The sequence below is a fragment of the Bombyx mori genome, chromosome 27 (genome assembly GCF_030269925.1).
Source record: "Bombyx mori chromosome 27, ASM3026992v2".
Taxonomy (NCBI): domain Eukaryota; kingdom Metazoa; phylum Arthropoda; class Insecta; order Lepidoptera; family Bombycidae; genus Bombyx; species Bombyx mori.
In genome coordinates this window covers 2,572,907-2,600,807 of record NC_085133.1, presented here as the reverse complement: position 1 = coordinate 2,600,807, position 27,901 = coordinate 2,572,907, and the positions used below count along the sequence as shown (strand labels likewise).

The 27,901-nt window shown below is 37.4% G+C and overlaps 1 protein-coding gene across 3 annotated transcripts in view; it reads left to right on the top strand.

The window, feature by feature from the left end:
* The window catches only part of LOC101738651 (zinc finger protein rotund-like), a 241,869-nt gene that overhangs the window by 74,912 nt on the left and 139,056 nt on the right, over nt 1-27,901 (top strand). For 2 of the 3 annotated variants that reach the window (XM_062676381.1, XM_062676380.1), the window contains exon 5: nt 19,504-19,584. The exons of the other annotated variant lie outside the window; for it this stretch is intronic. In XM_062676381.1, coding sequence (XP_062532365.1) covers nt 19,504-19,584 — 81 coding nt within the window. The remainder of the gene's footprint in view (nt 1-19,503; nt 19,585-27,901) is intronic. 3 annotated transcript variants of the gene reach the window in all.

The following is a 27,901-nucleotide window of genomic DNA, read 5'->3' as shown; positions in this document are numbered from 1 at the left end:
GGAACCGTCTGTGCGTAGAGAGAGCAAAAAAAACAATACAGAAATGATCACTGCTTTATTACACGGTGGGGTCGCCAGATATTCATCAAAAGTTTTGTGTAGAATAAAAAAAACTTGTCCCAAGTCTTTTTTGTATGTAATTAAAGATCGGCTTTTGCGTAAAGTCCTCGTGTCGCTACCGTTATTCATAGATGTAAGCAGTAGGCAGCGGCCTGGCTCTGCCCCTGGCATTGCTGAAGTCCATGGGCGACGGTAACCACTCACCACCAGGTGGGCCGCGTGCTCGTCTGCATACAAGGACAATAAAAAAAAGTGAAGAATTCTAGGGTCTGATTGCCAGGAACCTCACTTGAGGCAGGATTCGGATTTCAGTAGTGTGGTCTAAAATTGTTTCTCCGTCTCTTTCAGGGGGTATTTATTATAAGAGCATCACTACTATGCCAACATAATAATAATTGAGATTTTTTTCTCAGTCCCTGGCTGGATAGAGGCTTTAACTTTGGGATGTCTACGTCATGCCAAGTGGGGCTTAGCTCTTGCACCTAACTGAATATTAAAAATGACATGACATACCACACAAACCTTCGTAAGGAATGTTTTCATAATCTGATAAAATACCTTCAAAGTCTAAGAAATACGAATTCTTCAACGGTATTTGGTTGTTCATACGTCTCAGATCTATGTTCAATAACTGATCCTAGCTGTTTCTGCCTCACTTCCATCTAAAGTTCTATTGTGAACTCTCATTGTCGTCTTTTTGGAGTTTCTGTAGTAAACTGCCCATTTAAAAGACCATAGCGAAATAATATAGAGCTAGCTGAACTGCAATATTTTCTCCGGGTTTTCGCTAGTGTTCGAAAAAATAATACGAAAATAATATTTTCAAATAAAAAAAACGAATGTATCGGAATACATTATAGTTTTCGTGGTCACGGACGATGGAGATATTATTGATCGACATTTGAATGCTGTGCTATCTATCTTTGCTTTGGACAAAACGAACTACTTCTAGTGGTACTGGTCTACTGGTGGTAAGACGTCTTGTGAGTCCGCACGGGTAATTACCACCACCTTCTGTTGCCTGTTTCTGGTGTGAAACAGTAACGCGTTTCTGTTTGAAGCGTGGGACAGCCGTTGTACTGTTAAAACTGAGAGTTCATAGCTCTTGTCTTGTGTTGGGTGGTGGCATTTGAGTTGTAAATGTATTTGGCCTCGGTAATCATTCGACACCAGTTTGTCGCGTCCACCCATCTAAGCAAATAAAAAATAATAGTTTAAAAAAACTAACAAAATACGCTTTTCAGGATACTATAAAAATAACCCTTCTACTCATATCTGTTCATAAAATATTTATAACGACCGATACTATGTACCCCACGCTTTTTTTACAATAAAATCATTTTTTTGCTTACACTATTTTTAATTTAAATTTATTTAAATTTATTTTCTATTTTTAGTTGGATTTTCGTGCCGTCAAAATGCCGTCAAAACACGATACATAACACGTGTATAATGTCGAAACATTAATGTTTTTCATACAACTTAATCAAGAGCGGGAAATGACAATTTTTTTCGAAAAATAAATAAAAGATGTCTTCTTTATTTCTTTGTATGAAATATTAATGTTTTGCTTATGGTTTTAAACGGTTTTGTTGAATAAGTCAGCATGGTAATTTAGTTTTTTTTTTAATAGTTCGTGAATTTGGAATGCTCGTCTATAGTATTGTTAATATACAAGGATATCTTTCAGGCTAGGACAAGCTTTTAATTGATCAGGTATCTTGTCGGATCCTCTGCATCCATTTACGCTGTTTTTAGGCTCTTCAAGCACCGGTTAGCGTCCTCGTCGATTACGACGAAAAGCTCAAAGTGCAAACTAGCCCATTCAAGCCAGTCAGTTTCTCGCCGGATCTTTTGAGTGGATCGTGATTCCGATCCAGTGGTAGATTCTTAGCTGCTCTTAATAGGCCCAGTGTTAGCAAACTCTCTCAGGTTAAACCCATAAGCTCACTTACCGGACCGTGAGTAGCTGAAATAGCCCCTTAAGCTATCAACAATTGTTTTGGGGGGAAAAAATGACTGGGAAAAAAAAAGAAGCTGTTAATATTTTCTTAAATATTGCACTATTTGTCTTACAAACATTTCCAATTAATAACTAAAAACTTCATGGTACAGTTTTACCCCTAAAATAATGAGAACAATTAAAATGTTCTCACAGGAAAGGCGGTTGCTACCGAACGCACCATCAAAGATCAGCTTAACAATTATTAAATCTTAACCAACTGTCAAATATATATAACATATTAATTACTGCACGTCAAATCCAATTATGCACGTGCATTATTTGAATAAGACGTATGTTAAATCATTCGTCAAAATCGCCTTAGGGCTAAAGATTGTTTAATATATATATTTTTTTAACTACCCTTCAGATTGTTTTGTGGGGATGTGCACTGAGCCGAGTCATTTTTCGTCTGTCTTCGCAAAGATTTTCCGGTTGATTTAACGATAGATCTCTATTGTCATGTTTTATGAAATATCGTTGGTTCGTACCAGGTGTGGTTAATGGTATTATCGTGAGATTATGCTTGTTAATATTTCATTAATTGTTGTTAAGAAATGATTTTCAAAATGCTCGGGCTTAGGGTTGGACCGACTCATTTAAGCTCGTACCTATGGGTGACGTCAGAAGTGACTAAGGGTTTTCTTATGTCCTCGTCGAACCCGTCGCTCGCGACGAAGGGCTCGACGAGCGAATTAACCCATAGACACAGCCCACTGAGTTTCTCGCCGGATCTTCTCAGTGGGTCGCGTTTCCGATCCGTCGGTAGATTCTGCGAAGCACTGCTCTTGCTAGGGTCAGTGTTAGCAACACTCCGGTTTGAGACCCGTGAGCTCACCTACACACGTTAAGGCGAAGCTGAAATCAAGACTATCAGCATAGGTAAGAAAAAAAAAGCGATTGAATGATCGTTATAATTTCTTTGACATCCCTTATTACATTCTTACATTCTCCTTACATTCTTTATTATTTACAAGTATTAGTAGTTTGAGCCCCGTGAGCTCACCTACATACGTTAGGGTGAAGCTGAAATAGCCTCTTAAGGCTATCAGCATAGGTAGGAAAAAACAAAAAGGCTAGCATCATAGGCCAGTAGCAACCCTGAGGAGGGTTGAGTGTTGAAGTCAGGCAGGCGTCAGTCGTAAAAATCATGCCCAATTCCTGTGCAGCACGATAAGAGGATATGCTACACCAACCTCACATAAATTGGAATAGGGGCAAAGAGAAGAATTTTTTTAATTTATGTAAAATTGCCATCTGAAACGGGTCGGTGTTTTCGCAAACATATCCTCAACAAGACTAGTGTTTTCTTTAAAAACGTAGTCCCTGAGAATTTCTAAAATCAATTTTCGAATTGTACTAATGACTTCTTCTTCGAATCACCGTGAATAAAGCACGAATGAGGTTTCTTATTTCAAAGTTTTCTGCTCTAAAAATATACTAAAATTAATTAAGCAATAATTTGATCATACTTGTATGTTATGTTTTACTTATCAAACAAATAAATACTCATTAAGCAACAACATCACTTGCCGGTGTCTCTACAACAAGTCTTTAATGTATAGTAATAATGTATAGACAAAAAGAAAACAGTTAAGCACAATTTTTTTATATTTTTTTATTGCCCTTGTAGGCAGACGAGCATACGGCCCACCTGATGGTGAGTGGTTACCGTCGCCCATGGACCTCAGCAATGCCAGGGGCAGAGCCAAGCCGCTGCCTACCGTTCTCGGTGGTTGTTATCAGACAAACACATTTTTTTAATCACTAACCAAGTTTATTACCAACAAAGGCTTAGATATACTCTGTTTCTTTTTTTAAAGTCACAAAGATAGATAAGAGAATATCCGATTAAATTGAATCTAATGTTAAAGGTGCCGGCGATTACGTTCCTATTTCGTTTATCAAGAGACCACTACTTAAAAGATATAAGGTAGAGTTTCGTCTGACTTAGGGTCGATTCGACCAAACCGACCAAACTGACAAATTTTACGTTTTACCATCTACAATTCTGAGACTATTGGGCTAAAATACGCCAAAATCGAGTTGACGCTTTGTATGCTCTTACACTATGCCGTTGAACAACAACATTTATTTGCCGGATTTTATTTTCGTTCATCGTTCACTCTGCTAATCGCGTATTGTTATTCCCAGCGTAAGTATACTATCGTTTACGTGGAAAAACGCCTATGGATTTACTCGAGATTAAAATCATGGAATAGTTGTTGCTCGCTCCAGGCATTTCAATATTGTAGTAATTGTTACGTTATATTACTCATTGTAAAAAAATCATATTTAAAAAAAAAACTAATATTAAAAAATAAATAAATAATAATTTCATATGTAAAAAAAAAAAGACATGCCCGCTGAGTTTCTTGCCAATTCTTCTCAGGACGGAGGCTAGTTCTTGTGAATTGGCGGTAGTTCTTTTGACGTTCAACAAGTATGTACTTTCATTTATGTTGAATAATAATTTTTGATTTGATTTGATTTGATTTGATTTGATTTGATTTGATTTGATAGGTTATTCTTCGTATAGTTACTCGTGTATAAATTTAAGTTGGGTCGTATCCACCCTTAGAGATAGGCGAGGGACTAAATGCATACCTTTGACGTGATCTACTAAGCATTGCCAACCCGCTTATGTTCGCAAGCCCGCGAAATACCGGCACTACGAGTATAATCGTAAATAACACTTTCAATAACACCCAATACCGTATAATTGTATCGTTCAAGCATTTAACACGCGATGCTGTCAAAACACTAAATTATACACATGCATTAAGCACGTGAGACATGTGAGCGCATTTGTTACATTACTTCTATAATTAGTTTTCATTTCACACAGTTTTTTTTTTGTAATTTCGTTAAAGTTCAACAGTGACTGTTACGGTCGATCACTAAGGGACTTGGAACTCACGCTGCTGCGATCTTCAACTGTTCAGATTTACCTTACGTAAACCCGTGCTCTTTCTAAGCGCGGGGCAATCTGAATATGTACATTCATCTATACTATCGATATCTATACTTCTATACGTGTATACTTATACTTTACTTACATATATAATATTATAAAGAGGAAAGATTTGTTTGTTTGTATTAAATAGGCTCCGAAACTACTAAACCGATTTGAAAAATTCTATCACTGCTTGGAAGCTACCCTACTCCCGAGTGACATAGGCTAAATCTAAAAAAAAATCCTAAAACATTCTTTGCATCGCGTGCCCTAATACGAAAACTATTGGTGATAGAATAAAATAATGTACTACGACTTTGTAGAACACATCATTATTTACAAAAAGTGTCGCGACAGCATATGTCTATATAATGTAGTTATGCCGCAATAAGTATTCTTTTATTTAAAAAATAAAACTACGTCAAATATCGTTGAAATTTTTGTTAAAGACCCGAGCGGAGCCGGAGCGGGCCGCTTGTTTTGTATATTTAGTGTTCAGATGACCGAAGAGATTTGCGAGCCGTTAAGTTCTAGATACAAGCGTAGAGAACGAACGAATGAAGAGCGAACGAACGATTCTAGATTAGTAAGGTCGTGAACTATTATGGCGATGCTAGTTCTCTATCCAGTAACCTCTTTCCGAATTCAAAATCTTCAAATATAAAAGTAAAGATTCAATTGTTCCGTCGTTCGAACTAAGATCGCAAAACGTAATAAACTTATCGACAAATAAGTCTTCGCTCACAATGAGAGTTCACGTACACGAGACTACTGTGGCCACAGTTTTGACAGCACGGGAGACCGGCCCGGGAAGATTAATGAACGTTATACTCATCGCCGTAATGACGCGCCCTCCGTTCCTCTAATGACGTATAGTGCGAGGTGACCATGTTTTGCGGGAAATTTGTGAATTTTTGGGTTGAAAAGGATAAAGTTTTTGTGGGCTTAAATTTTGTTGATATTAAAATGTTAGGCACGTGTTTAGACAAGAAAATAAACGAGTATTTAATGATATCAACATGTACTTCTAATTATTTGGCATTTTAGAATTTATTAGCATTTCAATTATTGTTTTTCGAATCGATGAGAAAACGTGAAACGATGTGGAAATAGAGTTGCACCGTATTACATTTTCCCGTCGCAAATCTGTGATGTATTTCCATGTTAAGGGTAGTGGGACAATAATTTTAGACATTACGATTGAGACTCCGTATGTATATCACGGTATAGCATTGCCTTTGTGTTGTCTGTAGACTCCGGTAACCACTTAACACTAGATGAGCTATTTATCCACATAGTAGAATAAATCACGCTTTGTTTATTCTAAAATTCCTGCCGACACAGTGAAATTCACCCTATGTATTTCAATGCTCATATTTGCGACGAAAACTAGCTATATCTACCAACAATATCAATTCAATTGATCAATAAGACAAACAGTCCGCGACAGTTCATTAGTGAAACAAAATCGTGGTCACAACGCAGCCATCCTTGCTTAATGTCTTCGGCGTTGAGAAAAAACTCTGGCATGTTTATCTTGGCTCGGACGAAGCGCCATCGCGAATTGCCCCCGTGAATTTCGTGTTGCTTCGAACGTATTTAGAGCTTTAAGTTTAGAGTATTATAAATCGCTTCAGCTTTCATGAAATTGATTTATTACACTAAAATTTTACTTTACTGGTGGTAGGACCCCTTGTGAGTCCACGCGGGTAGGTACCACCGCCCCGCCTGTTTCTGCCGTGAAACAGTAATGCGTTTTGGTTTGAAGGGTAGGGTAGCCGTTTTAACTATACTGAGATCTTAGAACTTATATCTCAAGCTGGGTGACGCATTTACGTTGTAAATGTCTATGGGCTCCAGTAACCACTTAACATTAGGTGGGCTGTGAGCTCGTCCACCCATATAAGCAATAAATAAAAATAAAAAAACAATACTACTATGCTTGGAACATTAGAATTTTGTGCACTCAAAAACATTCGCTTGCAATACAAGCATAAATAAGATTTGTTTTTATTTATTTATAAATAGACAACGACAAATCAGTTAATGATGCCTTTTAATTAATTTAGTTAATTTGATAATTGTTGACGAGTTTTAATTAAATTTTTTTTAATCGAAATACGAAACAAAATTATAAATCACTAGCGACCGGCCCTCGCTTCGCTTCGGAAACTGTAATTTATTATTGATTTCTCTACTATTTAATGGATGCTATTATACATATAAACCTTCCTCTTTAATCACTTTATCTATTAAAAAAAACGGCGTCAAAATCCGTTGCGTAGTTTTAAAGATTTAAGCATACATAGGGACAGACAGATATAGGGACAGAGAAAGCGACTTTGTTTTATACTATGTAGTGATTAGATTTGTTTTTTCGTTTAGGCAACAGAAAAACTTTGATGCACTATTTTTTCCCGTGTTTTCCAACCGTATCCTTTGTAAAAACAAAACTTAAGCTAATCACCTTCAACACAAAAGTAATTTCAATCTTGTGGTGCCAGTGATGATGATGGTACAGCCGCGATGCCATTACATAGTATTCAAATGATGTCTATGGGCTCCAAGAGTCGTTAACTACCTGGCAGTGAACTGATCTATAAATCATAGACGATAAATAAATAAAAACATGCTCCAAAACGTTTTTATTCATATGGCCAATAGCTGTAGCTAATCTGTCAAATAGGTACCGGAATTAATTCCGAATTGAAAATTCAATTGATTATAATAGTCGCCAATGCATATCGGCAAAATGATTTCAAAAAACAATAATGAACAATTCTATCAAATAAATAAATAATAGTTTAAAAAACTAACAAAATACGCTTTTATAGAAAATCCAACTAAAAAATTGAAAATAAATTTTAATAAATTTGAATTAAAAATAGTGTAAGAAAAAATTATTTTATTGTAAAAAAGCGTGGGGTGCTCTTCAGGATATTATCAAAATAACCCTTCTACTCATATCTTTTCATAAAATATTTATAACTATTAATACCATGACGTTTTGAAGGGGGTCAAAATCATGTTCAAAGATTCCGTTACATACTAACAAACTAAATATACATACGTCTGAAGCTAATAAAAGCGTATTAATAACTTGGATCGCTCACTGCGGCCCTGGATCGAGCTAATCGATTTTACTCAGGACGAGTCTAATTTGGTGGATTAATCGTGGACACCCTTGTGCACGCCTAATTTCCTTGTCCATGGCTCGTTGTAATTGAGTATTGTTTTGTTATTTTCACCAATATATTGTTTTATATTATCCGCTATGATGTACCAAACTTGAATATAACAAGGCATGCTAAGTGGTGTGGCTTCACCAGAATAAATAAACCGAGCTTATAATCGAGTAGGTTCTGCCGTTTTTTTGTGTTAGGCAAAGTATCTACTGTGATCTAACCTCATGTTGAAAAGTTTGAAGTTTGTCAAAGGTTTGAAGGGTGGGGCAACCGTTGTAACTATACTGAGACCTTAGAACTTATATCGCAAGGTGGGTGTCGCATTTACGTTTTAGATGTCTATGGGCTCCAGTAACCACTTAACAGCAGGTGGGCTGTGAGCTCGTGCATTATGCTCATGCATGAGGTTTGCGGGTGCGTGGGCAATTGGATATTTGAAGCGGATCGAGGGCCAAAATATGTTTTTAAATTTTGTTGGTAGTCCCCGCACCTCTATTGATGATTTTTTAATGCCACATTCGCCTTACTAAAACAACTTACCCGTCCGTTGAAACAGGCTTTTTGTTTTATTTGACTCATAATAAATTCAAAGCATTTAGTGACTAGAATACTAACGTAACAGATCTTAAGTATGCAAGCGTTCCAATAGCCACGTTTCTGACTCATTAGCAGCTCAATTATGATCAACTCTATACTACAAGTAAGATCATATAATACTATAATATTGTCACGTTTCATAATGATACTAGTGGTGGGATGATACTGCCAACCGGCACTGTCACCACCACTAAACTGTCAAGTTTGAGCGCTTCGCTTAAGTTAACTAGAGATGTAACTAAATAAATAAATAATAAATAAATATTAACTAACAATCACACCACGTTAACTGGTCTCGTGCTAAGTTCGTAAAGAACTTGTGTTACAGGTACCAGATAACGGAAATAAATGTAATATTTTTATTATACACATATTTATATATTTAATATATAAACGAAAAGATCCCTGGAAAAGACATTTTATATTTATCATACAAATATCTTCCCTTGGCGGGATTCGAACCCGCGACCCCCTTGTGTAGTGACCATGTCACTTACCACTACACCAGACGGCCGTTAAAGTACGTTAACAACAAAAATACTAACGCATTAAATAAAAGTTATTCAAAGAAAACGTATTATTATGTAGAAGAAAATCGGCACACCGTCAACAGACTAATAACAATAAAAAAGTTTCGTTCAGTTTATAGCCGTGAGGAAGCCATATATCGATTTTCGAAGTGTTTGCTCATTGCTGTAGTTCCTTTGACTGGACTCTTGGGTGCTCTAAGGTAGTTCGGTACACTTATTGTACAGGTTAGGCTAACTATATAGCTGTAGTTGATACAGTTAGAATTGATTATTTTTTTTATTACCCTTGTATGCAGACGAGCATACGGCCCGACTAATGGTGACTGGTTACCGTCGCCCACGGACTTCAGCAATGGCAGGGGCAGAGCCAAGCCGCTGCCTACCGTTAAGCGCTCTCCACAAGCCTCGTTTGAAGAAGGACATGTCAAAGTGCTCGAGAAACACCGTGTAGGGGAACTCATTCCAAAGCCGGATGGTACGTGGCAAAAAAGATCTCTGGAAACGCACTTTGGATGAACGCAGTGGCTCCAGGTAATGTGGATGAACTCTTCTCCGGTGGCGGACGGTGCAATGATAAAAACGAGATGATGGTATCATCTCAAACAATTCCTCAGAGCACTCCCCGTGGAACATTCGGTACAAAATACAGAGCGAACCGAAGTCCCTTTACATGGCTCTTTTTTTTTAATTGCCTTTGCAGGCAGACGAGCATACAGACCCGCTGCCTATAAATCACAAGTAGTCACCCACTGAGTTTCTCGTCGGATCTTCTCAGTGGGTCGCGTTTCCGATGCGGTGGTAGATTCTGAGAAACACTGCTCTTGCTAGAGCCTGTGTTAGCAACACTTCCAGTTTGAGTCCCAAGAGCAAGAGCAAGACAGGAAAAAAAAAGAAGAAACCAGTAGTCACATCCTAAATGTTTTGTTGTTCATTCGTATCTGTTCGCTTAATTACTTTTGACTTAAACGTTTTTATTGAATTTGAATTCGACCCCTGATTCAGTACCTACATTACGATTTTTTATTATGAACATCTAGGTCTACAGAAATACTTCGGTTCTCTATGTGTTTTGTACCATATGTTCCACTTGGAGCTCTCTGCTCCATTCCTCTTCTTTTTACCATAACATCTGAGGAAAAAAATTCATTTGAAAATTTCCATACAAAATATGTTGCGTTCGTAAATATGTTTTTTTTTTTTTATTGCTTAGCTGTGTGGACGAGCTCACAGCCCACCTGATGTTAAGTGGTTACTGGAGCCCATAGACATCTACAACGTAAATGCGCCACACACCTTGAGATATAGTTCTAAGGTCTCAGTATAGTCACAACGGCTGCCCCACCCTTCAAACCGAAACGCATTACTGCTTCACGGCAGAAATAGGCGGGGCGGTGGTACCTACCCGTGCGGACTCATAAGAGGTCCTACCACCAGTAATTACGCAAATTATAATTTTGCGGGTTTCATTTTTATTACACGATGTTATTCCTTCACCGTGGAAGTCAATCGTGAACATTTGTTGAGTACGTATTTCATTAGAAAAATTGGTACCCGCCTGCGGGATTCGAACACCGGTGCATCGCTTCAACACGAATGCACCGGACGTCTTATCCGTTAGGCCACGACGACTTCAAAATGTTTAAAGTAATGTCGATTAAGTAAAATAAAAAATCTATAATGCCATTCGATTCTATACTCTGACATGATAAGAATAAAGGCCAAAAAACTCAAAGAGGACAACTGTAGTTACGATACCAGAAACAAAACAAATTGCAATTGTGCATTTTTAATATTAAAAATAACTTTTAAAAGCTTCAAAAAAAAACATCGGATCTTTGCACAGAGCAAAATTGGTCCCTGAACTTAAATAACACATAACTCTAACACCGGGTCACATCTATCATCACATTTATCAGCTTATGACGTGATATATCAATGATAGACAATAAATAAAGCTTCAATTCAATATTATGATGCGTTCTACAATAGCTTAGTTCATAACGCGTCGTATTATTGGGGTTGTAAATTTTAAGGAGAAAGTCTTTTGACTTTATTTGGATAGGGGTGATGTTCTTAGGTAAGATTACGCTGACTGACTGGATTTGATACTATAGTTTAAAAATTTATCAATCTGCGGAATTAAGTTCAATCACAGAGATATATAAAATTTACTAGCGATTTTATTGTATGTGGAAACAGAAAAATAAATTCGACTATAAATATTGAACGCGACAGTAAAACAACGGGAATGATTATATTATGAAGTATCAAACTAAGTCAATCGCGCTATACTATAAAAAACAAATTCTACTATTTAATTCTCGTATGGTGACAACATAATTTAAGATCTGCAAGGGTTACATAACCGCTACACGCTTTTGTTTAATTTTTTTTAAAACACTGTCAATGGGATGTTTTTATCCAAGATTTTAGTTCTTTGTGTGCTTGAGTTGTGAGATTATGATGATGCTGGGAAGGAAAAAAAACGACGTTTTTTGTAAGAACTTTTTGTAGGATTTTTTAGTATATAACATTCTAATACAGGCTTTGACCTGGCACGATTCTAGTCTTAGGACGACTTTTTTATGAAATTTTCTGATTTATCTATACTTCTATACTAATATTATAAAGAGGAAAGATTTGATTGTTTGTTTGTATTGAATTGGCTCCGAAGCTACTAAACCGATTTAAAAAATTCGTTCACTGTTGGCAAGCTACACTATACCCGGGTGACATAGGCTATAGTTATTATATTTTCAAAAAAATTAGGGACCCTTACTGAAACTCCAATAATGTAACCCAATGTATAAATAAATCACCTAAAATTCTTTACGAAGCCGCGGCGGGCCGCTAGTCAGTATATATGAAGTCGTGAAGTCTAAAGAATAAGTAGCCTAGAGCTACTATTTTTTTAAGGAAATAAGTACTTAGCATGTATTCACGAACGGCTTCAAGGACGAACGTAAAACTTCGTATAATCAAAGTTAAAAACAAATAATTTATTACTTGTAGGGCATGTTCTGAGCCCATGCGGGTAGATACCAATAACTTGCCTATTTCTATCGCTAAGCAGTCATCGTTTCAAGCTTAAGAATGAGACAACAGCTAAAATAAAAGTATATACATATACACTTCAAACTCATTATCGAGATAAGTATATCATTTAGTAGTGACATTAATAAAATAATATTTGTGATTTTTTCTGTTGCTTAGATGGATGGACGAGCTCACGGCCCACCCGGAGTTGAGTGGTTACCGGAGCCCATAGACATCTACAACGTCAATTTCCCCACCCACCTTGATATATGAATTGTGAGGTCTCCGTTTTTAAAGCACAACGGCTGCCCCACCCTTCAAGCCGTGTGTTAGTTCATGTTTAGTGCGTTTACTCTTCGTCCGATCTTAAATTTACTTTGCCGCTACAGTAACTGTTGCAAGCACCCAAGATGAATGACAGTGCTTCGTTTAAAATGTGAGATTTTTTTTTTAAGATTACCATGTCATTTCCAGGAACATAACAATACTTTGATTTTTCCTCCTACTACGTACAGCCCAGCCTATTCTCATTTCAATCTATTTTACTTCAAGGACACCAGATTGGCAACTACGGAACACATTATTGTAAGTGGTTACATACGACGAATGAGACAAGATTTACGGTGAAGGAATAACGTCATGTAATTAAAATTGCAGATTATTTATCTGATGATGGAATAATGGAGTTTGAATTATTATTTTTAAAACAATGCTTTTTATTTGGGCAAATTGATTTTTGAAAAATCTAATAATGCAATTATAATTTTCATCGAACTTTGAGAGAGAGAGAGAGAGAATTTGCGTCTCATTCGCCTAACCAGTCATCCAAGATCACTATAAGTAAATCACGCTGTATTTTAGTTGAGTAACTACAGAAATAACTTTGACGAAAACTCATTAACAAAACCCGGTGCTAAATTATTGTGACGAACAATAAATATTCATTTTACGCATCACAGTTGCAAACAAATAAATACATTGGCTCACCACACCGAGTATCATTAGCTCATATCGTTGCGAAGCGAAACAATGAGTAATCAATTGCATAGAAAATGTTAGCGGATAATTACACCGAAACGTGCCGGCTACATGCGACGAATGCTGCACCATCAGCAAAATTGTAATTTTTAGACCATCAGAATTTTCATAAAGATCTTTAATTTATTAGTATATTTATATCATTATTTAAATTAAAATAGATTATTATTACATTGTTCATCTATACTAATATATAAATCTACAGTGTTTTTTTCGGATGTTCCGTTATAACTACTGAACCATGCATCCGATTGACTTGAAACTTGGTATCCATGTAGAAAATACATGTACTTAATCGATAGGCTAATATTTATATGAATGTTGGACTCCCTAATGACAATAAATAATAATGTTAACTTTAAATGCGCAGTGAAGCGAGCGAGTACGGCTAGTATTTATATATATGGGTATACATATATGCTGTATGTATAGACTTACTTTACAATCGATAGGCACACCGCGTGTAATTTGTTTCTTAGCGATTCCTCTCCACCTGGTGATTGTTTTAAAGAGATCGCTCTTAGCGATAAGACGACCAATTGTACTTTTTTGTATTTAATGTTTTGCATGTTATATTTATTTTGTGTACAATAAAGCATACTCTCTCGCTCTCTCGCTAAAACATTAATTGTTCAGCTCGTCGCGTAAAGTCGGCACGTATTCCGCAGGCGATCTGTCTTAGGGCGTGGACAGACAAACAGGGCCGACTCGTCACATTAAATTGTTACAATGTTCATCTGAGTATGTGCTAGTGAATTTTGCGAAACTAGCGTTATTCGTTAGTTTTAGTAGGTTTTTTTTACTGGGACTGTCCAATCTCATGTACCCCGCGCGCCCCCTAGCCGCGGAGACCTTCGGAGGAGATTTAGCCCCCGGCACAGAAAAAGAGGTTTTTTTTTACTGGTATCTATAGAATCAGGACTTTTTGAGATTCAGGATGAACCAAACCTGTGGCCTTATGGAAGACAGCTTGAAGGCCAAGGATATTATTGGAAAAAAAAATACTATTATGAAACTAAATACGTGTATTTGTAGCGATAGCCATCACAAAAGGGAAGACATTTGTCAGATAAGTTTACATATATGCAAGCTCTGAACAACACCAATCGGGCCATTGGTTTACCAAGCAATTTTGCCGCTCGATTGAAGATCTTCCCTTTGCGGATTACCTCCGAATATTCAAAAGTGGAAAACTAAAATGTAAGAAGATATATTGTAACGAAAAACGCCTGCATTGTATTTAATTCTGACAACATTTACTGTTTACCCATCCAAAAGTAGCGTTATTGGTTTTAATCTTCTAATGACTGACATCATATTTGTCAAAATCTGATACTTATAGAACCTTAGATCGTCTAGAACCTTCGACTTTACCCGTAATCGTCAAAATGAACCCGACATTTTTTTCTTAAATTCTTCTCGTTAGGCTTATTAGTGGCTTAAACTAAGAAATTGTCGAACGGGCGTCACCCGGATAATCCGACCGGAAATCCAGCCTCGGGCGGTTCCTAAGGACGCCACATAACGAAAAAATTTATAAATATTTTGATCATTTTTAATTTATATTTAATTTCTATCGAATTTAGTGCGCTTCAGTATCAGAATGCTCTATTCGAATAAGAACTTGACACGTCGTATGGTTGCGGTAAAATCTTTTTGATTCTATCTCTGATATCTCCTTTGATTCATCTTGGAAGACGTGGATAGCAAATCCCTTGGACTTGTTACTCCCTGGGGTAATGTGCCACTGCATTTAACGTCTTAAGATAATATGGAAGGGCTTGATGAGCTATATTAAAATCGCAATCTCTATTCAAAACTGATTTTAACCTAGCCTTTATCCTCCAAGAGTCTGTAAAAAAAAACAAAAAAAAAATTGCTAATGACTTAATCACCGGTTCCGCCACGGAATCAAAATCTGTAGAGAAATATCGTCAACCCTGATCCGGGTATAATCTGTAGCCCGGTATATCTGTCAACGTCACGGGCAGACGAACATGTCTGATCGTATCTTCCGGGGAGACGTTGATGCGATTTTTTGATGGCTTCAGGACTGCTAGCCTTCAGAAACTATTTTAGTTGGTCATTATAAATCGGTGTTAAGCCTACTTACGAACGTAACGGACAAAAACAGGTTTGAACATTTTCTAAATTTTAACTCCTCTTTGAATCGCCAAGATCTTTGTTTAAACAAAAGACGTAGCTTAAGAACATGGCCGAAGTTTCATGAAATTAAAAAAAAACAAAGTTTAAAAAAAATACATTAATTGTGGTATTACGTCCATTACAAGGCGAACCCCCAACAAATAAAATTTCAAACTAAAAATAAAATATTTTATTATTCAAAAAATTTCATCATCAGAGAACCATCATCACCAATCACTAATTTCTGAATTTGTCAATAATAATTCACTTTGATCATCAGAAGAACCACCGTCATGTCTAACAGTCGTTTACCTAATCCATCGAATTGAAAACGTATCACGAATACCTACGTATAAAAACAAAAAAGCGTATCTTTCATAGAGTACCTATTTAAAAAAAAAAACACAAATTCTATTTTCATTAAATAAATAGTTGTATAATCTGTATAAATAACATATCGAACTATTACTTAGATAGAATTAACTTAGTTGTCAAAAGGTCGTTGTCCCGAGGCGTCGTCCCGCGTGTCTCCGTGATGTATCGCTTGTGATGCGGCTGCGCTGCTAATGACAGCATCCGAGGGAGGGAACTCGGTTTGACACATTTCGAAAGATAAAAATTAACCAATAAAAGATAGCTTGTTTCTCTTAAAAAAGAAGCCAAAGGGAATTTAATGCAAGTATTTTTTTTATTGCTTAGGTCGGTAGACGAGCTCACAACCCAGCTGTTAAGTGGTTACTGGAGCCCATAGACATCTACAACGTAAATGCGCCACCCACCTTGAGATATAAGTTCTAAGGTCTCAAGTATAGTTAAAACGGCTGCCCCACCCTTCAAACCGAAACGCATTACTGCTTCACGGCAGAAATAGGCAGGGTGGTGGCACCTACCCGCGCGGACTCACAAGAGATCCTACCACCAGTAAAAACCACCAGTAAGAGTTCGACTTAATGTTTTCAAGTGCACGTAATATTTGGGCCATATCAGTGAATGCTTTCTATTATTATCGAGTATCACAAAACTGCCTAGTTCTACCCAGAAGATGGCGTTCATTCCGGGTTAAATAATACAATTTATACCTCGGTTTCAATGGCGGGGTTCACGTTGGATCATCGCGCATCTACACAAAAATGTAAAAAAATGTTCTCACTATAACTCAGTAGCTTTCGAATCCAATGCGTATTATCTTGTTCTATAGGGCTATATACCAGTTGCAACCTATGGTATGCGTATCCTTGGAGCTCCCATTGGGGATACGTGAAAATGATATTCTATATAAACACTTTTGTAATTCGTTATGTCCACAATGTGTACTTTAAAATTATCTTCGAAGCTATTAAAATAATTTGCTTAATAGAAACTAACCGACCATCTATGTCTAAGATCTATCTCGAGACACATCTTAGGAATAGGCATGGAGCTATCAGGGAAAGGGTAGTCATAAGTTTTACGATTACGATACGAAGGACTAGACGACAAACTCAACGTAGTTTTAATTTGTTATCAAAGACTATACAACGTTAACGCCGCCCCATGTTTGGGACACAAAGCCAATACTTCAGTTGTAACAATACAATAAAGAACATCACCCTTCAAGCCGTAACGCGTGACTGCATCACGGTATAAATAAGTAGGTTTGCGACACCTACCCAAGCGAGCTCACAATACGCCTTACAACCAGTAATTTCTAATCATAACAATAAAACTAATCTTAGAATAGTTTTCTTTGTAAAATTAGCCAACCAAGAATTTCTAATTCTTGTTCCGAGTGAAGATTCGCGAACGCTTAAAGTGACTATCTGACTGTCAAAATCTGATCTTCCAATAATTTATTATGACGTCTTTAATACGCAGGTTTGAAGTAGCTTCCCGAACCAAATATATTTTAGGGCACAGCGCTCCCATGTTATTGATTATCTATACAATGTTATTTCTAGACACGACAGCATAATATTTTACTACTCTACACACATGCACTATACACACACATACAAAGGCTTATATATATGACACACTACCGCAGCGTATGTGTTGAACGTATAGAAGAAAAATACTCGCGTCTCGCAGTTTTCTTCGGAACATAAATTCAGTGGAGCGGTGTTTATATCAGAAGTTTTTGTTAGAATTTTATATGCGTACTTTCGAGGTACTTTGAAATAGGAATCAATAGATTCGTTCGTTGGTGTCCGAAAATCGTGGATAAGACGCGAATGGACCTTAGCGAAGATTCCGATACCTATAATGTGACGTTACGTTGATCAATATTGTTTAAAATTCGACTCTCTGTTTCAAAGTTGAGCGGCAATAATCCTTTCAATTTACCTATTCTCTGCCCTTATATATATCGACACTTGAAAGGCAAACGTGACAAAGCGACAATGCGTGAACTTTACAGTAGACTAATTTAAAGTTGAATTACCTGAAAACAAAATTTATTTTAACGAATCTAGCTGTAGTAGAATCTAGCTAGTAGCTGTTGGATTGAAATGATTTTAATAGACTTAGAAATATATTTTTTTGCGCATCGAATATGGTTATTGCCTATCATTTATGTACAAAGCAGTTATTGTCGCTTAGTCATGTTTGCCTTTCAAGCGTCGATATATTATCTATATGTTAGAGTTAACAAAAATAGACTTAAAAAAAATTATTCAACAATATGCACAAAAACCGACTCCACGCATCTCGATGCCTAGAAAATTCCGCACGAACACAAGCCCAAACGTCACACACGATCGCCTATCTTTTTTACACGTGACCTGCTAGAAAGAGACGAAGGAACAAGAAAAGGACTAACATTTTATATGTTGGCCGGGTCATGGATATAAAAATCGTTTTCCACATACGTATACTGTATATGCTATTACAGCCGCACAGGAAAGCATTAGAAATCTCCAATAATACAGAATTATTGCTGCGAGCATTGTGCGACGCCATTTTATATGAAAGGATTTCATCTTAAGCGTTATCTTTTCTTTCATTTTGACAATTTCGTGAAAATAGACTGTTATATTTCATATCGTCTAAGAACAATTATTTTAGCGTCCGAATGATAGCTTTTTACATTAAATGTAATAGAAGTGGCTTTGGTGCGCCTTTCTTTCTTCCTTCCTGGTGGCATTTCTGGTTTCCTTGAATGACTGTGACCAATTATCAGCGGGCTTCGTCTAACTTCTAAATCAATGAAAAATACGACAGTAATTTCAACAACAATTTTTTTTTTTGTGATAATAAAATCAAATTTTATTGTAAAATTAAGTAAGAACTTTACATTAGAATTCAGTTTCAAGTAAAGTGACGTCATAAATCGCTAAACACATGTTTTTGCTAGTCACCATAGAAATCATTGAAATAAAAGATGCCTAATTTATTTCTTTCGGAACGTATATAATGGTTTTCTATTTTGGAATCATACTTTTTGATAAATTTGACAGAGCCGTTACGTCATTTGTCCGTGTCACGTAATTAGAAGCAACGATTTTCTTAACCTAAAAAGTTTTTCTAGTAATTCAACCATTACCGAGTACATTGACAAACATGAGATCAAAGTCCCAATTGAATTGCATAACGCTTGTCCCGCCCTTTGAACCAGAACGTATCACTGCTTTGGAGCATAAATAAGCAGAATGAGGGTAGATAAACGTGACGAATATTTTATTGAAAAGTAGAGATGGAACTGGTGGTAGGACTTCTTGTGAGTTCGCACGGGTAGGTACCACCGCCCCGCCTATTTCTGCCGTGAAGCAGTAACGCGTTTCGGTTTGAAGGGTGGGGCAGCCGTTGTAACTATACTGAGACCTTTAAACTTATATCTCAAGGTGGGTGGCGCATTTAGGTTGTAGATGTCTATGGGCTCCTGTAACCACTCGACACCAGGTGGGCTGTCAGCTGGTCCACACAACTATGCAATTAAAAAAAAAGATGGAAATAACTTATAATTTGTTTGTCCAACAGCACTGTCAACAAAAGGATGGTCTGGAATACGCCGCGTGGTCTCGACCACGGGGCGCTATGGCCATCAAGCAGGGCTATGAGGTGAGATGGCGTAGATATTGACGACTGATAGAATGTTCATTCCATAGATGAAAAGTTTATTAAAGGTAGATAGTGTAATTAGATTGCAAGAATGCTTTTTCGAACGAAAAGCTTATTAGACGTAGATACTGCAAGCTCTTAAAATTCTTCTTTATTCTTTATTGTACACACAGTTAATATAATACAATAATTGCGAAAAGTTATAAAATGGCGAGCTTAACTCAATAATTGAGTTATCTACCAGCTAACCGTTCTTAAAGAGGGAGAGCTTTACATAATTTAAAATGTTCATTTTAAATTTCACTTAGGCTTCCATACGGTTGATTGCTAGAATGTTCATTCCAAAAATCTACCGTAGTTTATTAGGCGTAAATGAAAAATTCTTGTACATAGATGCACATGCTCTTTTATTGTTAAATGTAGTTTATAAAATGTATTATTTAAATGTATAGTTTATTTTCAAGACTAAGTGTCTATTTGTGGTTTTTAGACTATAAATACCACCACATAAACCCATCCTAAGAAGTGTAATTCTTAGTTGCATGTACATAGACATATGTGTAGAATATACTGAGACTATACTGAGACCTTATAACTTATATCTCAAGATGGGTGGCGCATTTACGTTGTAGATGTCTATGGGCGCCAGTAACCACTTAAAGGTGGGCTGTGAGCTCGTCCACCCATCTAAGCAAATCTTCGTACAATAATAGGTGAATGGGCAGTTTTTGGTCAATTTTCACGTAACGTAAAACACGTAATGTCAAATTTTCCGTGAAGCATTCGTGGCCTAATTAGCAAGACGTTCTGTGTACTCGTAACGAGAGATACAACTACGCTGTGACTTAACCACTGAAGTAGGAAACCTATGGAAATGAAACGTCAACAAAAAATTCGTGCCACTGTGACGTCATCTGGCCACAAAACATGGCGGTTTTAGTGCTGCCCAGAAGATTTTAATGTTAGTAGGTTTTATCGATAAACGTTCTTGGCTCATTTTATTTTAAATATTGTTGAGTGAATGTATTTGTAGAATTTATACTTTAATAGGAAGTAAGTATATTGTTATGTGCAAAGATGATGTGATTTAGATATTATGTGAAATCTAAGACGAGTTCGTGCTTCAAATTTGCCAAGTAAACGATATGACGATTTTTTAAATTTGCTATACTGATTTTATAAAGTTGTCGTTTGCCGCAAAACATAAAGATATGGCGTAGTACAGTGCCATCTGCCCATTTCTAGCATGCTGAATGTTATCGTATTTTGAGTACGTGTTTTTCTTAGACTATTACAATCTATTTTAATTGTTTTGCTGACTCTAAAGTCAGTAACACACTACCGCAGCGCACCTCAAGGAAGGTACGCCGCACCATTTGAATCACTCTCACTTGAGAGTGATTCAAATTTTAAACTTATCAAGGGACCGCCTGATAAAAAAAAACACAAGAACATTTATTCGTTAATAAAATTACAAACGTCATTCCTTGTGACTTCCTCTCTAAAATCACTTAATTATTAAATATTTAACGAGTTGACAATAGTGTTATAAAACTATTTTATTTAAATAGTTCTGACGACTTTCTTGAGATCCTATAAAATATGTTTTAATTATTATTTTTGTATGTTTTAAGCATGATAAAATAAGAAATTTTATATAAGCAATCATATTAAATCGATATCAAAGTCAATAAATAATGTACAACCCAAAACAGACGGCCGAACTGACGTGACAATGACATTTGGCGCGCTAAACATGGCGGATTTTCGGCCTCATTAGACGGAGACGGAGACATTTACGTATATTCATGTTTCATTTTATGTACGCACTGAAATACTGTTATATTGTTTTCCTGCGAGTTAAAGTGCTGAGTAAGAACGAGATAGATATATGTTTATGTATGTGCCTTCAAAATGGGTGCTATTTATATAAGCAATTGTACGTATAGAACAATATGTCGTGTCCCTACTATATAGGTCTATGGACTTAACCTAAAAGTGTGCAATATCTGTGGGTAGATCTCAGAAACAGACATTGGGAGTCAACTAAACATAAAATTTGTATTTCATCTTGCATAACCTAGTGCATATGCTACGTCATCAGGGCACAGTATTGTAAATAGTTTTTTTTTTTTTTTTTAATAATAATAATAATTGAAAAATAACAATAATTGTATCGCCAGTTCTGAGATTCCGAGATACATTAAAAAAAAAAGGCTTGTAGAAAGTACTCAATGGTAAGCAGCGAATTGGATCTGCCCCTGGTATCGCTGATGTCCATGAGCGACGGTAACCACTTACCATCAGATGGGCCGTATGCTCGTCTGCCTACAAAGGCAATAATTTTTTTATTAAAGTACGTAATGTAGTTCAGTCATGATGAGTGATGATGGACGGTGATAATAAGAAGAGATCCAGTCTTGTGCGGCATTCGGATGCTATATTTATTTCGTGCTGTGAGTCTAACAACGGATGTCTCACATAATATGCTTAGTTCGGCAAATCGATGTTATTAACCGACTTCAAACAAGAAAATAGAAGGAAGAATTTTTTTTGTAAAATAAATTTTACTCTGCATTGTATCGAGTACTGACTCAAAAAAAATAGTTGTTGTCTTTCATCTAAGAGGTCAATGGCGCTATTTTAGATTTGCTTCTGAATTTAGTTGATGTGTGTTGGTGTAGGAAAAATTTTGAAAATCGATTTTTTTTAAACTCCCTGCACAGTATGTAGTTGCAACTAATTAAGTAAAATTTTTAATTGTTAACTTTCTTCATTATTGATCTTGTTTTTGTTTTCAATATTTTCTGTAAATGTAGCTGAGGTTAATTATTAATTTAATTTTTCCCTTTTTCATATAATTATACTATGTGTGTTTGTAATGTGCATAGTAACTGAGTGACTGCATTCATCATGTACTGTGTAACTTCTCCGGGTATATGACAAAAAGGTCCTCATTTGCAACTGTCCCCCGCAGGCGGTCACGCCCACGTCCGTTGTTCCTTGCACTTCTGTAGGGCCCTGTCATCTGTCGTGAATCCCCCTCTCAAGAATCGTCTAATTCCTCTTAACTCCTAAATCATTGCTCAGCGGAAAGCTTGAGTTAAATTTACCGGTGGTAAAGACTTATTGTGAGACCACACGGGTAGGTACCACCGCTCTGGCTATTTCTTTTTTTTTTCTTGCTTAGATGGATGGACGAGCTCACAGCCCACCTGGTGTTAAGTGGTTACTGGAGCCCATAGACATCTACAACGTAAATGCGCCACCCATCTCGAGATATGAGTTCTAAGGTCTCAGTATAGTTACAACGGCTACCAGTCGACGTCGCCCCAAACACGTCATTACGGATCCTCCCGATCCACTAACGGTGCTGTTAGGCACCACAAGCACCGGTCACCGTCCTCGTCGAACCCGTCGCTTGCGACGAAGGGCTCGACGAGTAAAGTAACCCACAGACACAGCCCACTGAGTTTTTCGCCGGATCTTCTCAGTGGGTCGCGTTTCCGATCCGGTGGTAGATTCTGAGAAGCACGGGTTTTGCTAGGGTTCATGTTAGCAATGTCATCAGGTTTGAGCCCCGTGAGCTCATCTACTAGTTAAGGAAAGGCTGATATAGCCTCTCAAGGCTATCAGCTTAGATAGGAAAAAAAAAATCTTTCATATTCTCTCGAAAAACTACTAATAGTTCATATTGCAATCTTGAATGAAATCAAGAATGTAACTTGCGTCTAGAATAATCTGTTTACAGATTGGTTAACTTAAGATTTTAAAATTCCTTATAAAATACCTGTATTAAATAAAAAATGTTTTTCTTTTGTTTAAAGTTGCCATAACTAGCGGATAGATGGCTCTTTACCAAAGATTTATTTCACCAGAGGTCGACAACACTTATTTCGTTTTTACGACCCCACTGTAGAAATTCGCCGACGAATATCGCGACCTAAATTTACTTTGTTGCATTTTATGTTGACGCTGCATTATAATCTAGATTCAGCAATAAATATTTAAGTGCAGTCGCATTGACAATGCACGCTTAAATAGTTGCAGCAACATACCCAAGCTCAATAAAAATTGCACTGCATTTTTCGAATACACTTCTGTAACTAAATGTACATGCGAGATTATTAATGAGTTTGTTTGCGTTGCTTTTATTGATTTTCTTTGAAAAATTTCCGGTGAAAACTGATCATGACATAGTTTTGAATTGATACATATTTCGCCTTCTGTAACAACTTAACACATGGGTGATGGATCTAACTTGAGCACACGTCATTACGGATCCTCCCGATCCATTAACGGTGCTTTTAGGTACCACAAGCATCGGTCACCGTCCTCGTCGAACCCGTCGCTTGCGACGAAGGGCTCGACGAGTAAATTAACCCATAAGCACAGCTCATTGAGTTTCTCGCCGGATCTTCTCAGTGGGTCGCCTTTCCGATCCAGTGGTAGATTCTGTGAAGCACTGCTCTTGCTTGAGTGTTAGCAACACTCTCGGTTTGAGCCCCGTGAGCTCACCCACACGTCAAGGCGAAGCTGAAATAGCCTCTCAAGGCTATCAGCATAGGTTGGAAAAAAAAAGCTTGAGCAATAAAATTTATCATAAATAGAATTTTCCGTGCGTGAAACTTTGATCTGTGAGCTTCCATGACATTCAATACAGAACTAGAGATTAGTTTTCCGATATTTTTGGTCCCAGAGCTTGATTGAAGCCTCTGGCTACAAGTCTTATGCGGGAATTCCTTTAGGATGTCATTTAAGTAAATTCAAGTCTCTGGTTCTAAAAAAAAAAATGTTTTTTTTATTTAAGGCTTTATTTAACCCCGCTACTCACCAGCCAGGTCTGTAATTCCGAGTTGGTGTGTATCAGGAAAGGTATGGAACAAGTTTTCAGCTTGCCTCAAATACCTCTACCCAAAAATTGTTGCCAACTTCTCCTACTATTCGCGCAACCTAACAATGGAGTTCACCCCGGAGTCCTAATTATCCCTACATTACCGTTCTAGATATGTTGTTTCCTTTATATCAGCCGACCTTACTTATCATTACCTTCAGAGACCGAAGCCGTGTCATTTAGTTTAGCGTTGTCCGTGCTGACATTTTATTTATTTATTGCTTAGATGGATAGACGAGCTCACAGCCCACCTGGTGTTAAGTGGTTACTGGAGCCCATAGAATCTACAACGTAAATGCGCCATCCACCTTGAGATATAAGTTCTAAGGTCTCAGTATAGTTACAACGACTGATAACTCCAAGATCCAATAACTCTTGCACTAGACACCTAGGAGCAGACTGAGGAACCCCGGTAACCGTACTCGTCGAACTCGACAAAGAGGTCGACGTGCAACCTAACCCATGCATCAGCCCGCTGAGTTTCTCGCCAGATCTTCTCAGCGGGTTGCGATTCCGATCCGGTAGTAGATTCATTCGCGAAGCAGTTGCTCTTAAGTTGTTAGGTCTCCTTCGGAGGCGCTCGGGCAGCTGTTAGCAAATCCCACCCCTTCTGGCTGAGCCTTTGCTCTCGCCCACCTGTTCTGGTGAAACTGGAAAGGCCTCCGGGCCACCAGTAAATATTCAATCATAAAAAAACAGTGCTGTCAATAGATCATGTGATGTAGAGCTGCCACGACGGAGATATTTAACCTCAAGATAGAGGCCCCCCGTCACAAGCTCTTGTTCAATATACGGCTAAAAGTTTCCCTTCAATTGCGCCACGAAAACTATTCGTAAATTTCACTTACAAATTAATTACAGTTCTCGATCTACATACTCATATAACCCTTGAATGTCCGAGGGAAAATTAAATTTCAGATCTCGTCGCCAGAGGGCGTTATCGCGGGTTTAAATTAATTTGTAATGTATCGGTCTTTGGGACCGAATAGTTCCGTTGATTTATCGCTGTTTTGTCTCGGCCGTGGCGGGGTTAAGTTATTGCGTTACTTATCGTAATTATGTATGTTCGTATTTGAATATCGGTAGCGGTGGTAGTTGAAAAGCTGCAATGGTGCCACCACCCTGCCTATTTCTGCCGCAAATCACTCACGCGCTCCAGTTTGAAGCCTCAAAAATAATACGGAAACAAAAATCGTATAGGGGCACGACATGAGAACCCTCTTGTCGTGGCCGCTGGAAACTACATACCCGACCCGGTAGACCGAATGGTAAACCGTCGACGTCGCCCAAACCACGTCATTACGGATCCTCCTGATCCATTAACGGTGCTTTTAGACACCACAAGCACCGGTCACCGTCCTCGTCGAACCCGTCGCTTGCGACGAAGGGCTCCACGAGCGAATTAACCCATAGATACAGCCCACTGAGTTTCTCGCCGGATCTTCTCATTGGGTCGCGTTTCCGATCCGGTGGTAGATTCTGCGAAGCACTGCTCTTGCTAGGATCAGTGTTAGCAACTCTCCGGTTTGAGCCCCGTGAACTCACCTACAAACGTTAGGGTGAAGCTGAAATAGCCTCTTAAGGCTATCAGCATAGGTAGGATAAAAAATATAGCGTTAAAAACGCCATCTATAAGCCAACAGTTTTGGTAAAGGTATTGGGTTATTTATAGGCGAAGTTAAGGACATTTGCCTGTACCAAAATACAATTGCTTGTGCCAAAAACTAATTTGTATTTTCACTTAAATTCTAAAATAGCTTTCTAAGTTTAGTACACATACTGTGTTATTAACTTAAATGTAACAATTATTCTTCATAATCGCTCAGAAGATCTCAGTATTCCATATACTAGAACTCTCTTTGGCTATTAATCAGACTAATTCTACAACTTCCTCAGTATTATTTAGCTTATTTTCTTATGCAATTCTTTTACTAGTTCCAATGTAAAAATTGGCAATCCAAACTGTGCGTGTTCAAAATATACCGCATATCACCGCTTTATTTTTTTTGCCATTTATTGCTCACCATCACACATTTAAAAGTGCCAGTATTTTTGCTATTCTGCTAATGTTCCTTTCAAACACCACATTCCAGTTATTTGTTGCTATCTTTCGCGTACAGAGACCATTTTTATTTATTTTATTTATTTATTTAATGTATTTTGTACACACAGCTGTTAGAAAAGACACGTCAATAAGGATACAGAGTACAAGGGCACTACTTATTTCAAGCTGAAATCTCTTCCAGTAGGCCCGCAAAAGAAAAGAAGAATTAGGAACACAAACCTAGTGTCTTAAACCATTATGTCAATAAACATAAATAAATATCACTGACAAAATATAGAGGAACGTCCGTAATATTTTACGAATTAATCTGCATCTGGGGTGTCCAAGCATTTGTTAATTAATCTCAAGACAATCGCAAAACGTATTAGCAACGGTCGATTTGTCCGGACGGCGCGCGGCGTCGTGGTTACAGTAAATTACGATCGCCTGCTCTCGTCCGGTTAAAATATTAGTTTTGGACCGTCCGTGATGTTGCGAATTAAGTTTTATAATAATATATTTATATCCACAGAGTCGTTACTAGCAAGCGCATTTTGGGCCAAATCTCTTGAATAGTATCATTGTAGGTAGGGAGGGCGTCTTGTGAGTCTGCATAGGCACGTAGCACCATCTTCCCTATTTCTGCCGCAAAGCAGCAAGGAATGCGTTCCAGTTTGAAGAGTGGGGCGGTCGTAATTTTATAAAAACTGAATTAGAACTCATGTCTCAAAGTGGGGGGTGGCATTAATGTGGCTGATGTCTGTAAACTCCGGTAACTACTTTAACACCAGGTGGACTGTCAGCTCGTCATAGAAAAATAATAATAAAATAATTTCCGCGATTCGGGATACTTTCCTGGTAACACCTTGCATTCATGCTTTCCGAAGAATTGTTTCCCTGATATAAAAAAAACATCTTTTTTGTGTGAATAGCTGTTCAAATATTTAGGCAGCCAAACAAGACTGATGAAGTACATACAAGAAACCGAAAGTGCTGGAACAAAGGACCCGATATTCATTTTCCTGATTATAAAATACATTCACAGTAGTTTAAAGAAAGAAAAAACATTTTTCTGTTCCACTAATAAAAAGGATTAACATAGGAATCGAAGTACTTTACATAGACGAAAATACCATAATAAGATTCGCCAAAAAAGTGGACGTATCATCTCTACAAATATTACTAGTCGGAACAAAATGACCAATGGTTTTTGCCGATCGCCCGGGGCAAGTGACAAGTCAACTGGTAACCAAGTTCCAAATAAGTACTACCCGGGCTTCGTACACACGGCTGCTAACGACGTACAACTATTTTATTGGGGTTTTCTTTTTACAAACGAGAGGAGTTCGCTGTCTTTTTTATTAATTGCCTAGATGTGC